We start from the raw sequence: 14,336 nt of genomic DNA, 5'->3' as shown, positions 1-14,336 counted from the left end.
TAGGGCTGATGGTGGCTAAACAGCACCGTGTCAAACAGACCGACAGTTACTACAACAGTTATGATTAAAACCGAAGTCTGTCATATTTTTCCCCCAGGGAAAACCTTTATTTTTATATTTAGGTTTGATGAATGACCAGCCATGCAGAAATGTGATTGGACACAAAGGATCTGGCCTAAAGGTGATGGATGGAGTGGGGAAACCTGGCAAGACTGCTCCGGACAATTCCCCCTCCCCCAGGGATGGGGCAGGACCCCTCGGGAATGAGGGTCTTCCAGGGAGAAGGGAGAGAGGGACCTTGCTAGGTTTTATGCCTGGCTTTGGGAGAAAGGAGTTCTAATTTCTATGACCTGCCTTGGGGAAAAAGAATTCTGGTTTCTGTGACTCACTCTGGGGGAGAAAAGGGTGCAGGAACCAGGAGAGGACAAAGACCTGGCTTCCAGTCTCTTCTTGGTCAGGGTAGTCTGCATGCCAGGGTGCCATGCTTTGGGGTTTAATGAGCCCTGACAGCCGGTCCTTGCAGTTTTCACAGGAAAGTTATGATCTAAGTAATTGGCTTTCAGTCCCCAAATTCCACAGGACTTTATAGCAAAGCCTGGTTGAAATGGCCAAGTGTTAGAAGAACCTCTTTAAAGTTGAAATTCATCAAGTTCTTCAGCTGAGGGCCTAAGAATCCCAGAGGTAAGGTTAGCAAGAGTTAGGAGTTCGGTCATATTTTAAGAAAAACATGAATGAATTTTAAAAAGAGGTGCAGAACCTCCAGTCCTTGGAGAGATACCAAAGAGCATCTAGCCTGGACCCTGAAGCATCTCTCTCAGCTGTGAAAGAGCATTCCAGCACATTCCAGAACAAACAGTTCCAAACCTGCAGACTAAAACACATTAAAGGCGCCAAAGGTCCTGAAAGTGAAGACACCTGTCACTAGTCAATCCTCTTTGGTAAATCCTCCATCAAAAACACCTGTTGAATCAAGAGGCCTGCTGCTCTGAAGTTACAGAAACTGGGGCAGGGACATGCTGGGATGGAGCTGGTGCTCAGCCCTCTGGAGGGCAGGACTGGTGGCAGGTAGTGAAAAGCGCCTCACAAAGCTTCCCTGACTCCACTCCTGCCCATCTCCCCCAGCCCCTGAATCTCCTTTTCCTGTTGTTCTAGTTGCCTTCTCTGGCTTTCCTCTTTGTTGAACTGGTGCCCTTGGACCTTCTGCATAACCTTTCTTTTCTCTTTCTTCCTTAACTAACCATAATGTGGAACTGAAATAAGTCTAAATTAAACTGCTTTCTATGAGAGCACCTCAAATTACATCTTTCTTTTTTTTTTTTTTTCTTTCTGAACTCCTGGACTTTTCTCTCTCCTGGAGAGAAAAATAATTCACTAAAACATAAGCCTCAAGAGAGGACAAAGACTTTTGCCTGGTATGTTCACTGCTACACCTCTGATGCTTCAAATTTATTCATTTGTGAATAAATCTATGGATTTCTGGTATAAGGTCAGATTAAACATATGAGACGGGACCAAAAGAATGGAGAATGACGCTGTAATGTTAAGTGCCCCCGCTGTACGGCCAGAGCTGGTGTTCCCAGTGGCCAGGATGGTGCAAAGCCACTAGCCCCCGTGGGGGACCCCCCTCACTTGCAGGCACACACACATGCTCTGAGCCAGCCTCTTTGAAAGGCAGTGGTTCTGAAACCAAGATGATCTTGTTAAATAATATCCCTTGAAAATGCTGGAATGTAAATTGGGCAACACATTCAGATCTACTAAAAAAACTCACAAACCCTTCTACATATGCTGGTTTATTTTAAAAAAGCAAAGGGAGGGGGGTCCTCTTTTATCAAAGTGATGCTTTTTGGTTTGGCTAAAAATGTATATACTATTTCCCAGCAGCACATATACAGACTATACTAAAATAAGTAGAGAAACATTTAAACATTCCAATTAAGTATTTTCATTAACTATCCTAATATATTTTAGGTTAAGAATACTGGCTTAACAATGACAAAAATTCTAAAAACCAGTCCCTGTGGTGTTTTATTAACCAAATAAATATCACCCATTTCTTGAACTGAAAATCTTTCTCAGGTACCTTCTCTCAACATCAGCCACAAAAAGAAAGTCTGCATTGTGAAAGTTAGGATAGAATTGCATTCAAAATACTTTATGAGCCAAAATTTATATCCTTTGAAAAGTACCTGTACTATCTTTACTTCAGTCTTTCCAAGTAGAATTCTCAAGATCTTTTTAACATAGTCTTATTTTTAAGCATGCACTAGCCAGGTAGAATAATAGACAGCCAACGTCTCCTGCCACCTTTCACACTTCTAAAATCTCCAGTAAATATTTTCCCCAGAAGCCAATTGAATCCCGTTCTAGAAATACTTCTTTTCCAATAAAAAGAGACACATTAACTTCCAGAGCTCTTTGTGATAATGCTCTCCTTTGTTCTAACTCTGTCAACTAATTCCTCTGCTTAAGAACCTACATAGGCCATTATATTTAAATTACTTGGAGTCCCGGAGTTGTTTGGAAGAATTTTCTAACACCCTCAGAAATGAGTTACCTGGGGTAAAGCCAAATGAAGGTAGATATTTTGCCTCACTAAGCAATTTAAAAATACAAGGTAAAGGAGAACCGTTTCACCTTTTTCATTTTCCCTCTTATCTTTTTCTTCTCGGTCAAGAATGAGGCATTCACTACTGGCAAGTGCTATCAGACACGCCTTTTCCTTAAGTGACAGAGTTCTGCCCACCACAAACAGCCACCTCCTCCTCCCTCCCCAGACTCCCTGGGTTGGGGAGGGCGGCCACCAGTGTGTCCCTAATAGCTTTCTAAAACAGGACTGGGGGGATCCGGGGAAGAATCTCAAAATGTTCCAAACCACACAGGCCCCTTATCAAGGTTTGCAGGCTTGTTTATTGCTGTCTTTGCTTCAATGAATGAACTGACATAAATAAGGTGTATTATTTTGCTAAATATTTAAAATATGTTAATAAGCAAATGAAAGGTCATCTACTGCCACAATCAGAAGTTGAGCCCACAAAATCTCTAATCTTGGCTGGGGTGGGGAAGGTGGGTAGGGAGAAGGGAGCAGAATTAGCCTTGGACTTAAAAACAACTAAAAATACATATCTATACTGGATGTACATTGAACACATTGAATAGGTAATACATGCGAAAGTGATATCCATACTTTTCCATTTTTAAGTTATTTCTCTGAATAGGCAACTACTTAGCCAGATTAGATTTACAAAACTCTCATCACATATAGCACTGCAGAAAAGACTTCAATTATTGAAGAATAAAAATCCAGGTGCTCTAAAAATTATCCCATCTCATCTCCCACTAGTCTCTACAGACGTTCCGTCAGTGGGAGCAGAGCCTTCTGGCTACCTCTAACCTTTGCTTCTCTTCTTCACATCTTGACCAAATTCCACCCCACTCTTCTAAGATTTAATTCAGGCCCCTATCTTCCTTTGAATTGGCCATTCAATTCAAGAAGTGATGCCTATGTCCTCCAAACCAATGGTAATGAATAGGACCGAATTGTTCATTTAAATCTTATTACAAATCCTGTAACATTGGCGCCTACCCAGGACCATCTTCCTATAGGTCCTAGGCTCCTTAAAGGCAGGGATCCCATCTTAGATATCAATTTCGAAGTGACAGGTATTAATAAAATGTTATCAACCAGTAGCTGCTGAATTGCAATTTCATTTCTACCACCTTCCCCACTGGACCACGGGCTGATCTCAAACGTGCCACTGAGCCATGACCACAAAATGACCAGAGGGAAAGGACAGATGGAAAGGGTAGTCAAGAGTGGTGGGTAACCAATCCACCCCTGAGTAATCAAGAGAAAAGGACTTTGGGAGCCGTCCTTCATCCTTACAGACTTTCTGGCTACGTGCTGCGTTCCAGCACAGCGATTCTTAGGGTAGGGCTAAGTGATTAATCACGGATTTCTGTAGACCTTGAGCTTCCTTTTATTTGTCTTATTTTGACACTCAGTTTAAGCTATCACACAGTACAATTTCTTCTGTGGTTAGATCCCGCCACACCTAACAGATCGATAACCCATTTTGAGGCTGTGGGTTCTTTACTGGCTGTTCTCAATATAGCCGAAATTGTGACTATAGTAGTGGATTATGTTAGAATCTAGTCAGCATTTATGAGAAACTCTGCTCCACAGCCAAGGCAGTGAGGAAAGAAAAACGATTGGTTATTTTCCCATTTCTGAATTATTCCCAAACGATTTCAGGCAGGCCCTTAAAGGGCCATCAAACCAACTGAGTTGGGGAGGACCTAAGAACCATTTCAAAATGACAATTACTTGGTTTTCCTCACAGCTCCAGCAAAGGCCCTATAACCGAATAAAGTCTCTGCCAACTCTTCCAATGAAAGAATTTTCCCATTAAAAAAAAAAATTTCTGGACGGAGTGGCTCACGCCTGTAATCCCAGCACTTTGGGAGGCCGAGGCGGGTGGATCACAAGGTCAAGAGATTGAGACCATCCTGGCCAACATGGTGAAACCCTGTCTCTACTAAAAATACAAAAATTAGCTGGGCATGGTGGCGTGAGCCTGTAGTCCCAGCTACTCGGGAGGCTGAGGCAGGAGAATCGCTTCAACCCGGGAGGTGGAGGCTGCAGTGAGCCGAGATCACACCACTGCATTCCAGCCTGGCGACAGAGTGAGACTCTGTCTCAAAAAAAAAAAAAAAAAAAAAAATTTCAATTTCCTTCTGGGGCAATTTAAATGACTCTCATTTTGTTCTGCTCTTCACTCACACACTAAAAATATTTTAAGACTGTCATTCACTAAAACTTCCCTCACCTTAACTTCTCCAGGCTTAATAAATCCAATTTCTTTAAGTTGCCTTCAAAGGACCTATTTTCCAAAGCTTTCATCAATTCTATGTCCTCCTCTATACCCAATATGGCCATTTTATTCTGAGAAAAACAAAAAACATACCTTCAACATGGCCTAATGCAGAGAAGAATCCAGGATTCTCTTCCTAGTATACACTTCTTTTCATGAAAACTTACTTTTCACCGTACGACGGTTCACAGTTAACACACCATTCTTTATAATCCCCAATGCTACCATAATATTATAGAGTCATGTTCTGTGACTTTGGGGTTTAGTTTTATTTCTTACAGAGACCTGACCCTAAGAAGAATTTCACTGACATCTTCCCTCCGTGTCTGTGAAACTGAGTTTCAAGAAAATGCAGCTCACAAATAATCAATGAACAAACAGCAGAGTCCAACATCATATTCTCTCCCTCAAATAGGCCACTCCTCTTGGCTTTATTTCCACTAATTCCATAGTACCAACATTACTCTCAGTTACCTACACCCATGATAATTCCAGTTCTCTTTCCCCTCAGTCTCAACAGTGCCTGATGAAGGTGCCCATAAATAGTCCGAGTGAGTGAAGACCTGCACCTTTATCCTCCTCTTGTGTCTTAAGGGCACTTTCTTTCCAAAGCATGCACCCTAATACCCAGGTCCTATACCCCTTCACCCAGAGATAATCTAAAGAGCCCATCTTCTCCCCAGCTCCCCAACACATAACTCGTAGCCGTGAATTTAACGCTCCTAAACAGTCTCCACAAAAAATCTCCCTTAGATACTTGTATGCAAATGTTCATTACAGCATTGTTTGCAACCCAAATGTCCATCAAAGGAGGAATAGGTAAACAGAATGTGATCTATACATACAATGGAATATTTTTCAGTCTTAAAAACGAAGAAAATTCTGACTTATACTACAACAGGGATGAACCTTGAGGATGTTATGGTACGGTATGTGAAATAAACCAGTCAAAAAAAAACAGACAAATTCAGTATGGTTCTGCATTTGCGAGGTACCTGGAATAGTCAAATTCAGAGATAGAAAGTAGAATGGTGGTTTCCAGAAGCTGGGGGAGGGAGCGGGGAGCTGCTCTTCAATAGGTACAGAATTTCAGTTTTGCAAGATGAAAGTGTTCAACAATGTGAATGTACTTAACACTATTGAACTATACATTTAAAGATGATTAAGGTAGTAAATTTCACATTATGTATGTTTTACTATTTAAGAAAAAAAAAAAAAAAAAAAAAAAGGCCAGGTGTGGTGGCTTACACCTGTAACCCCAGCATTTTGGGAGGCTGAGGCTGGGGGATCGCTTGAGCTCAGAAGTTCGAGACTACTCTCTACAAAAAATAAATTTAAAAAATTAGCCGGATGTGGTGGCACACGCCTGGGGTCCCAGCTACTCAGGAGGCTGAGATGAGAGGGTCATTTGAGTTCAGGAGATGGAGGCTGCAGTGAACCATGATCGTGCCACTGCACTCCAGCCTGGCAACAGAGCAAGACCCTGTCTCATAAATAAATAAATGAATAATAAAAACAGACTCTCCCTTAGTCTCGGTTGCCCACAGCAAGGGAGTGTCCAAGTTTTAAGGCAGGGCGTGGCCTCTGGCCTCATCAGACTATTGAAACAGGTTGGGGAGTGTGTCTAACTGGACAGAATGGTGGAATAGGCAGCCCTGGACTAGTAAGCAAAGCCTGGGGGGCCACTCCTCGGTCAAGTTCACCTTAGCCTTGACTTCAAAGCCTTCTTCATAACCTAGACCAAACTCAGCACCAAATACACATTCCCTCCATGCTCCTTGAGGCTAATAAGAGGAGTCTTACCTTCCCAGCCAATTCCCAGCCATCATACCAAAAGAAAGGTTTGATAATCCTCAAGTAAGATCCTAATGCCTTGCTCCATGTACTGCAGTTTTTTCCAGCTGAAGCCACAACTACACTGCCCTCTTCCTTTAAGGTTCAGAAATTAATCTCAAATATTATCTCCTATGTGGATGTTTTTACTGATTCCTGATCTCTATTACCTGCCCATCAAGATTTAAGCTCATCTCCTTGAAAATCCTGCCCAGAGCACTTTGCACGTAAGACAACCAAATTCTACCTCAAATCAGGGGCTGTGCTCTTGCCCTGGCCCTCCTCCACCCCCAGCCTATAACGGAGGACCAAGGCATGGGGATTGATAAGCCTGTTAAACTGAATCCAAAATGTTTACTGAGCATTTATTATGTTCAAAACTTAGTATAAGTGCTGGAGAATAGAAAAGATGTTAAACTAATACTTACTGAACACCAACCACTGTGTCTAGCCTGGGGCAATGGCCAAGTTCAGCTTGGTCCTTGAACTCCTAGACAGAGCAGTCAAGGAAAAGCTCCTCGACTGCCTACATGAACTTATTCACCTAGAGAAAATGGCCACTTGCAGATATTCCCGCCATCTAAACTTTTATCAAGAAATTTGTATCTCTTTTGGTGGAAAGTAACCCAAGAATACAGCTAAACAAAGGGCCAAGCATATAAATATGCATTGCCACTAATTGCAGTATATTAATTAAATGTAACAACTTCATCTTAATATGGAAAAAAAAAACACTCTACATATTCTATTTACACATTTTCAACGTTTTCTAAGAGGCAAAGCTGAAAGGGGAACATAAGAAAATCAGCCCGATAGTGGAGTCCACACACTTCCTCTATGAGGGGCACTGTGCTAAACACATTACATGCAGAATCTCATTTAATCCTCACAGGGGCCCTATGTCATCATCTCCATTTTACAGATGAGGAAATGAAGCTTAAGGAGAGGTTAAGTGTCTTGTCCCAGAGCACACAGCAGGGAAGAGGCAGAACTGGAATAAAAATCCAGGGTGTCAATTTCAGAGCCCAAGCTCATAATTAACTGATGCCACATGTCCTGAATAATAATTTGGCTTAAACCTTAAATTTTGCAAAAATGTTGAAAACCTGTCAGAAAGGTATGCATGGGAAGATGTCTAACAAGTGTGTCATAACCAAAATGTAAGCATGACAGTTAAAACATAAGATGAATGGGAAAAGTACCAGACACAAATGTTTGTGTTGAAGAAATCTTATAAGCTGTGTAGTTTGTTTTTTTTCCCCCCCAGAGAAAGAAAAGTTCAAGATCTATTCAATCTCTAAGACTAGAGATTTCCTCTTATCAAAAGCTAAATAAAACAAGACGAAAAAAATTAAAGTTTATTTTAAAAACTGTCGGCTGGGCATGGTGGCTCATGCCTGTAATCCCAGCACTTTAAGAGGCCGAGGTAGGTGGATCACCTGAGGTCAGGAGTTCGAGACCAGCCTGGCCAAAATGGTGAAACCCTGCCTCTACTAAAAACACAAAAATTAGCCAGGCATGGTAGTGGGTGCCTGTACTCCCAGCTACTAGGGAGGCTGAGGCAGGAGAATCACTTGAACCCGGGAGGTGGCGGTTTGCAGTGAGCAGAGATTGCGTCATTGCACTCCAGCCTGGGTGACAAGAGCAAAACTCAATCTCGAAAACAAACAAAAAAACTGTCAAGTTCATATTTACTGCTACCCATGCTCAAGAATCATAGAGAAGTAGTCAAGTTCTATATATACCTGAGGCATTCACTCATTTATTAGGTGCCTATCCCATCCCAAACCCTGTGCTAAGAACCTTTACAAATATCTGTAAGGCCAGGTGCAGTGGCTCATGCCTGTAATCCTAGCACTTTGGGAGGCAGAGGTGGGCGGATCACCTGAGGTCAGGAGTTCAAGACCAGCCTGGCCAACATGGTGAAACCCCATTTCTACTAAAAATACAAACATTAGCTGAGCACGGTGGCAGGTGCCTGTAATCCCAGCTACTCAGGAGGCTGAGGCAAGAGAATCCGTTGAACCCGGGAGGCGGAGGTTACAGTGAGTCAAGATTGCACCACTGCACTCCAGCCTGGGCAACAGGGCGAGACATTTTCTTAAAAAAAAAAAAAAAAAAAAAATCTCTAATTTTTAGGGCAATCATCTTAAAAGAGGGGGCATTATTCCCATTTTAGGGACAATAATAATTCCTGTTTTACAGATGATAATTATGGCTAACACATATTGAGCCTCTACTATGAGGCACCATTCCAAAAGTTTTACATGTAGCAACACATTGACCAGCACAGAGAGGTTAAGTAATTTGTCAAAAGTCACAGAGCTAATAAGTGGCAAAACTAGGATGGACAATGAAAGCTCAAAAAGGTTAAGCAATTTGCTCTAAGGCCACCGAGCTGTCAGTCATGAAGCCATCAGACCAACACAAGGTAGGCAGGCCTGTGCTCCTCCCACTTGTCATCTGCCTGGTTCCAGGGGCATATTTGGATTCCTGCACTCACCATTGCCCAGTGAGAAATGCCTAAGGGATGGCAGGCCCTAGAGCCTAATGCAACCTGAAGAGCACAGGCCTCATCTGCAGGAGCCATGACCTATAATTCTTAAAGAGGAGACATAAATAGAGATCTTGATTTTTAAAAATCTCTAGATTGCTTAATACTGCCTCAATGTTTTCTGAAAAGCATCATGTAGGCCAAAGAAAACATGTCTCCGCGGGCTATCAGATTACAACTGCTCTTTACTTATTAAGAGTCTTAGGTCAAAAGATGAGCTACATGATCATGTCCAAAAAATGTCAGAAATCAGAGCTGCTGCGCCAAGCCGACTCAACTCAATTCCTCTCTATATACAACAAAGATTTACACTGGATTTGCCCTCCAGGCAAACTTTTACCTCCTCTAACTCACCCCCAGGCCTTCCTCATTCTGGACTTACAGCTGTGGCAATATCTATTCAAGTTACCAAAACTGCACATGAAATCTGCATATTTGGATTCCTGCAAATGTCATTTAATCTCAACTTTTAAAAGTTACCACACATTAATGCAGCAAAAGAAAGCACTTCCCACATCCTAGCCTGCCAACTCTTAAACTAAATTCATTCTGAAGAAAATGCTGCCACAGCCTTGACCACTACTTTGAAGGGGTCCCCACACTGCAGTCTAGCTCTGAGAATTCCGCTAGAGACACCGAGGTTCATTTCCTTGTGTCCTTCTTTAATCAGCTGGAAGAGACTTGAGGAAATGAGTCAAAATCCTAAGGGTAACTTCGAAGGGCTGTCAACAACAGCAGCACAATTCATCACCACAACAACATCTGTACATAAATGTGCTCCAAGGGAAGCCTGCACAATACTTGGCACATTTCTGACGAGAATTTCTTTTGGGAGAAAAAATGGCTTTGGATGGTATATTGTCATTTCTCACCATGCTGTCCAGGGTAAATAGCCAATGGCATCAGCCATTATTGGGGGTGTTCTCTTTTACACCTATGCACAAGACCATTTTTATGTTTTGGAGTGGGAGATGAATTTTTAACTGGCTTGCATCATCATTTTAGAAATAGCTTACCTTCATTTCTGAGGGACGCTAACTAGAATGAGACAGCTAACAACTAAGGCCAGCATACCACAGGGTCAAATGCCTACAACCCTTCCTCCAAGCTAAAATTTAATTAATCCTCCCTCCACAAATACTCCCCTTTCGTAAGACACCCAATTCTAAATATTTTTCACCAAAATTGGGAAGGCAGTGACATTGGCCATTCTGCATTCCCAGAACTTCCAACAATCCCTGGCACATAGTAAAAACTCATTAAATATTTTTGAATGAGTCTTACTACAGATTCCGGTGAATCATGTGAATGGTTATAGAGCTGGGCACATAGAGCCAATCTCATCAGGCTTCACCACTGATGACTTGGCGCTTATCCTTAGCCAGTTTCTCCAGCTGTAAAATGTTAGGGGTAATAATAATACTACTTCCTAGGCTCATTGAGACTAGCGGAAATAGCAGGTAAAGCCCCAAGCAACAGGCCTGGCACACAGTTTCCAACTGAAGAGCAACAACTATGTATAACACACATGTCATACAAAATTTAAGGCCCATTAGAAAGCATGTTATAAATGCACAGCATACATGATTTAGAGAGTCATGAGGAAAAAATATGGGGATGAGTGGGGGAAAAAACAGAATAGGGATAAATGAATTATCTGGGATATTTATTTGGGATATTTCCAGCAGGAAAATAATTTAGACTGCCTTGCGTCCAGCTGCTGAGAATGACTCCAGCCTCACACCTGCAGGAATGAAGCGGGGAAGGTATGATTCACCATTCCTTGCAGCTTCATCCTGTTAGGCACAGGAGCTGTAATAATGGGGTGGTGGTGGGGGAGGAGAAGAATGACGGTTAGGACAAAGTGGGCACCTCCTAGCCCTCAAAGGGCAATACAGAGAAATATATGGGAATTGAGGGGTGGGAAGCATAAGCCACAGCTCCTTGCTGCAGCCAGGGGCAGACGGTCAGATGCACCCATACTCCATGAGGTCCCCGTGAGCAGGAGAGGCAGAGGAATTTCAAGGAGGCAGACAGGGACCAGGGGAATAGTTGAAAAGAGTGCTGAGTCTACACTCAGAACATTGGAAAATTCTGGACCCAAAGGATCCTTCATGATGCAGATGCCTCCTTGTACTCTGGAGGACACTGGGTTCCCCAGAATTTAAGCAACCTGCCTTAAGCAACCTGCCCAAGGGCACGCAGCCAAGAAATGGCAGAGAAAAGGAGAACCCAGGGGACAGATCAAGGCTTTGTCGTTACACCACACTGCCCCCCCAGGAGACAGACTTAAAATTCCCTTTGCCAAAAATCTATTGGGAAGAAGAAAACCATTGATTCTTTTAATTTTGTAAAAGGGAGATATTCGATGTGGTCTTTAGTCTCCTACTGGGGTCTAGTTCACATACCTTAACTGATATTAAAAAGGTCAAGGCACAAAAACATAAAGACCAGATGTGTTGTTTTAAGCTAGGTGATCAAATCCTCCAGGGAATCTGAACACTCCCTCGTGACCCCTGCTGACCCCTCCTGCTGCACAGGGGTCCAGATGCAAGGCCTCTCTGCCCCCACAGGAAAGCCCTCACAATAGTTACAAGACCAGGACGCGGGAGACTGCGCCTGGAGACTTTATAGAGAAACTGACCAGTAGTAGACAGTCTCACAACCGTTCATTGCGCCGCTTCCTTTCAAGCGCTTGATTCCAGCTAAGACTCACTTTCTATCCTTACACCATCAAGGTAACCTTAAAGGTTTGTTTTAAAAATGACCTGGGAGAGAGCAGTGCTTCAGGAGTGAGCTGGGCGACCTGCACTCGCGCGCACCAGCGACACCTGGAAAAAAGGGAACGAGAGGCAGAAATCTGACCGAGGGGCTCCAGCAGCCGGCAAATCCTTCACCTAAGACCCAAGTTCCCGCGCGGATATATCTGGTTTTTTGTTATAGCTTTAAGAACTGAGTAGGATTTGCAGAAAGTTCCACTCCATCTCCCACCCCACCCCCAGGCAGCCCTGAAGTATAGATGTCCCCTCCCCGGGGACAGGGAGGCGGGCGGTCACTAATCTCAAAAATTTCCGAAGAAAACAGGACCTGCGAATACAGGTCGCAGATACCGGGACTACGGGCTTCCAGAGCCCGCCAGGCAGGCCGGGCACACTGGCCGGCGTGCTAGGCAGCCGGGATCAGGGCACGCATAGTACCAGCACGCTGTCCCTTGCCTTCCCGGAGCAGGCGGCAAACGCAGCCTCCAGCCGCCCCGGGGCGCGTGGCAGGAATGAAACGGCGCCGCGGCCGAAAGGGACGAGCACAGGATATACGAAAGCAAAAAGTCTGCAACCTAGCGGCTGCTTTCCACACGCCCTGCCCAAGTTGTCCCCGTACCCACCACCTCCAGGCTCGCGGGAGTCCGGCCCCACAGCCACACGCCGCGCACTCCCAGAGCAAAACCCTAACCCGGAGACGGGGAAATCCGCAGGCTTCGATTCGTCTCCACGGGTGGCGCCGTGAGCAGAGGCGGCAGCGGGTCGGTCCCCAGCTCTGGGCACAAAGAGCGCCTGCGGTTGGAAGGCAGCAGCCGCAGAGGAGAGAAAGGGCTCTCTAACTTTGCCCTCCGCGCGGCGGAGAACCTGCAGGCAGGTCCTCCTGGGCACCGGTCACACACACGCAACTTTTAACAAAAGGAAGCTGCGGCCGCGCCTCGCACGGCGAGAGAAGGCGCTCGGTGGGAACCCCTGAGCCCCTCGCCTCCGCCCCCCGCGCAACCTCGGCACAAAAGCCACCCCAAACTCGCACGCAGCCTGCAACCTCGCTCACGCCTAACCTCCCCTCGCTGTCCCCATTCCCGAAGAACCCCGGCTTCGCGTCCCCACCACTAGCAGCTGGGGTCTCCTCGCGCAGGTGAGCGAGGCAAGGCGCAGGAGAGTCCGAGGGACACCTGGAGTCTCCCCCGGAGACTGGAACGCACAGGCACTGAGGGCCCGCAGTCCTCTCTCCGGATGCACTCCGGCGTGTACCACCCTCCCGGGCACAGGCTTCGCCGAGGAGTCGCACGGTCGGGGTGCCAGCCGCGGTGACCCACCTGTCTGGACGTGGAGCAGGAAGAGCAGAACGCAGAGAAAATCCCAGGCGCCGCGAGCGCCTCTCATCGCGGTGGCTGCGCTGGGATCCGAGCTCTGGTCCACGTTCCAGCTCTCGCCCAAGTGCAGCGAGCGCGGCAAAGCCGAGCCCCCAGAGCCGTGAGCGCGGAGCAGCAGCCCCTCCTCCCAGCGCCCTCCCTCTGCGCGCCGGCCACGCCCCTCCTCGCCTCCCCTCCCTCGCGCCCGCCCGGGTCTCGCTCCTTCCCGGCGGCGTCTGGCCCCTGCTCTTTCGACGTGTTAATGCCGGGGGGCTGTGCCCGCGGGGAGGAGGAGGGCGCGCGCGCGCCCTAGCTCCCAGCTCTTGACCCCGGAGCCCCTTTCTCTCTCCACCTCTCCACCCCTGGGATGTGGTCGGCCCGCCCGAGGCCGTTCCCGGACCAAAGAGGTGCTGCCCGCTCGCTTTGTGAAGCTGGGCACCACGCGCACGTTAGGGCACGGGCCCGCCACCTGCCAGGTGCTCCCCAGACAATAAAGGACGGCTGCCCGTCCCTCGAGCACGTTCGGGCGGGAGGAGGCTGGACGCCGCTGCTGGTGGAGGTGACACGGGGATGGGGAGGGGAGCGTTAGGAAATTGAGCCCCGACATTACCCTCCAGGCCTGTTAGGAGCCCGTGGCACCGCGGTAAAGGCTGAGCCCGGCTTAGCTAATTGTTTCTGCTCAGTTTCTCCACCTGCTTCGTAACCTGTAAGAATACAGTGGGTTCCTATTGGTCGGCGTGGCCTCCGCCCAAGAAGCCCCTGCCGGGACTTGTGTGGAGATTGGGGCGGTGAAGTGGGGAGGGGCGCGTTGCAAAGTTTGCTCTGGGAGCCCAGGTTTTCATACACATTTCCCCCTCTCCCCCCAACGCTGCCAACCCCAGTAATGATTTATCTGCCTCTGTATCAGACGACAGTTTTAGGGCTAGGGATCCCTGTGTTCCTCTTAACTGCCCTTGCCGGTCCC

General features: G+C 46.2%; 2 protein-coding genes across 9 annotated transcripts in view; both read right to left on the bottom strand.

The window, feature by feature from the left end:
- TMEM165 (transmembrane protein 165) overlaps positions 1-12,260 on the bottom strand; it is a 777,160-nt gene extending 764,900 nt beyond the window's left edge. Inside the window, exon 1 of the mRNA XM_050790613.1 lies at positions 12,257-12,260. The gene's annotated coding sequence lies outside the window, so the exon portion shown is untranslated. The remainder of the gene's footprint in view (positions 1-12,256) is intronic.
- Positions 1-13,517, bottom strand: part of KIT (KIT proto-oncogene, receptor tyrosine kinase) — an 88,850-nt gene extending 75,333 nt beyond the window's left edge. For 7 of the 8 annotated variants that reach the window (XM_050790528.1, XM_050790532.1, XM_050790534.1 and 4 more), the window contains exon 1: positions 13,337-13,516. In XM_050790528.1, coding sequence (XP_050646485.1) covers positions 13,337-13,403 — 67 coding nt within the window. In that variant the 5' untranslated portion in view covers positions 13,404-13,516. Of the gene's footprint in view, positions 1-13,336 lie in introns of all 8 variants that reach the window. The other variant, XM_050790530.1, reaches the window with a different exon arrangement.
- Positions 13,518-14,336: the final 819 nt, after the last annotated feature.

Source organism: Macaca thibetana, chromosome 5 (genome assembly GCF_024542745.1).
Source record: "Macaca thibetana thibetana isolate TM-01 chromosome 5, ASM2454274v1, whole genome shotgun sequence".
NCBI classification, from domain to species: Eukaryota; Metazoa; Chordata; class Mammalia; order Primates; family Cercopithecidae; genus Macaca; species Macaca thibetana.
Note: the sequence above shows the minus strand (reverse complement) of the source record. Positions and strands in the feature narration are given on the sequence as shown.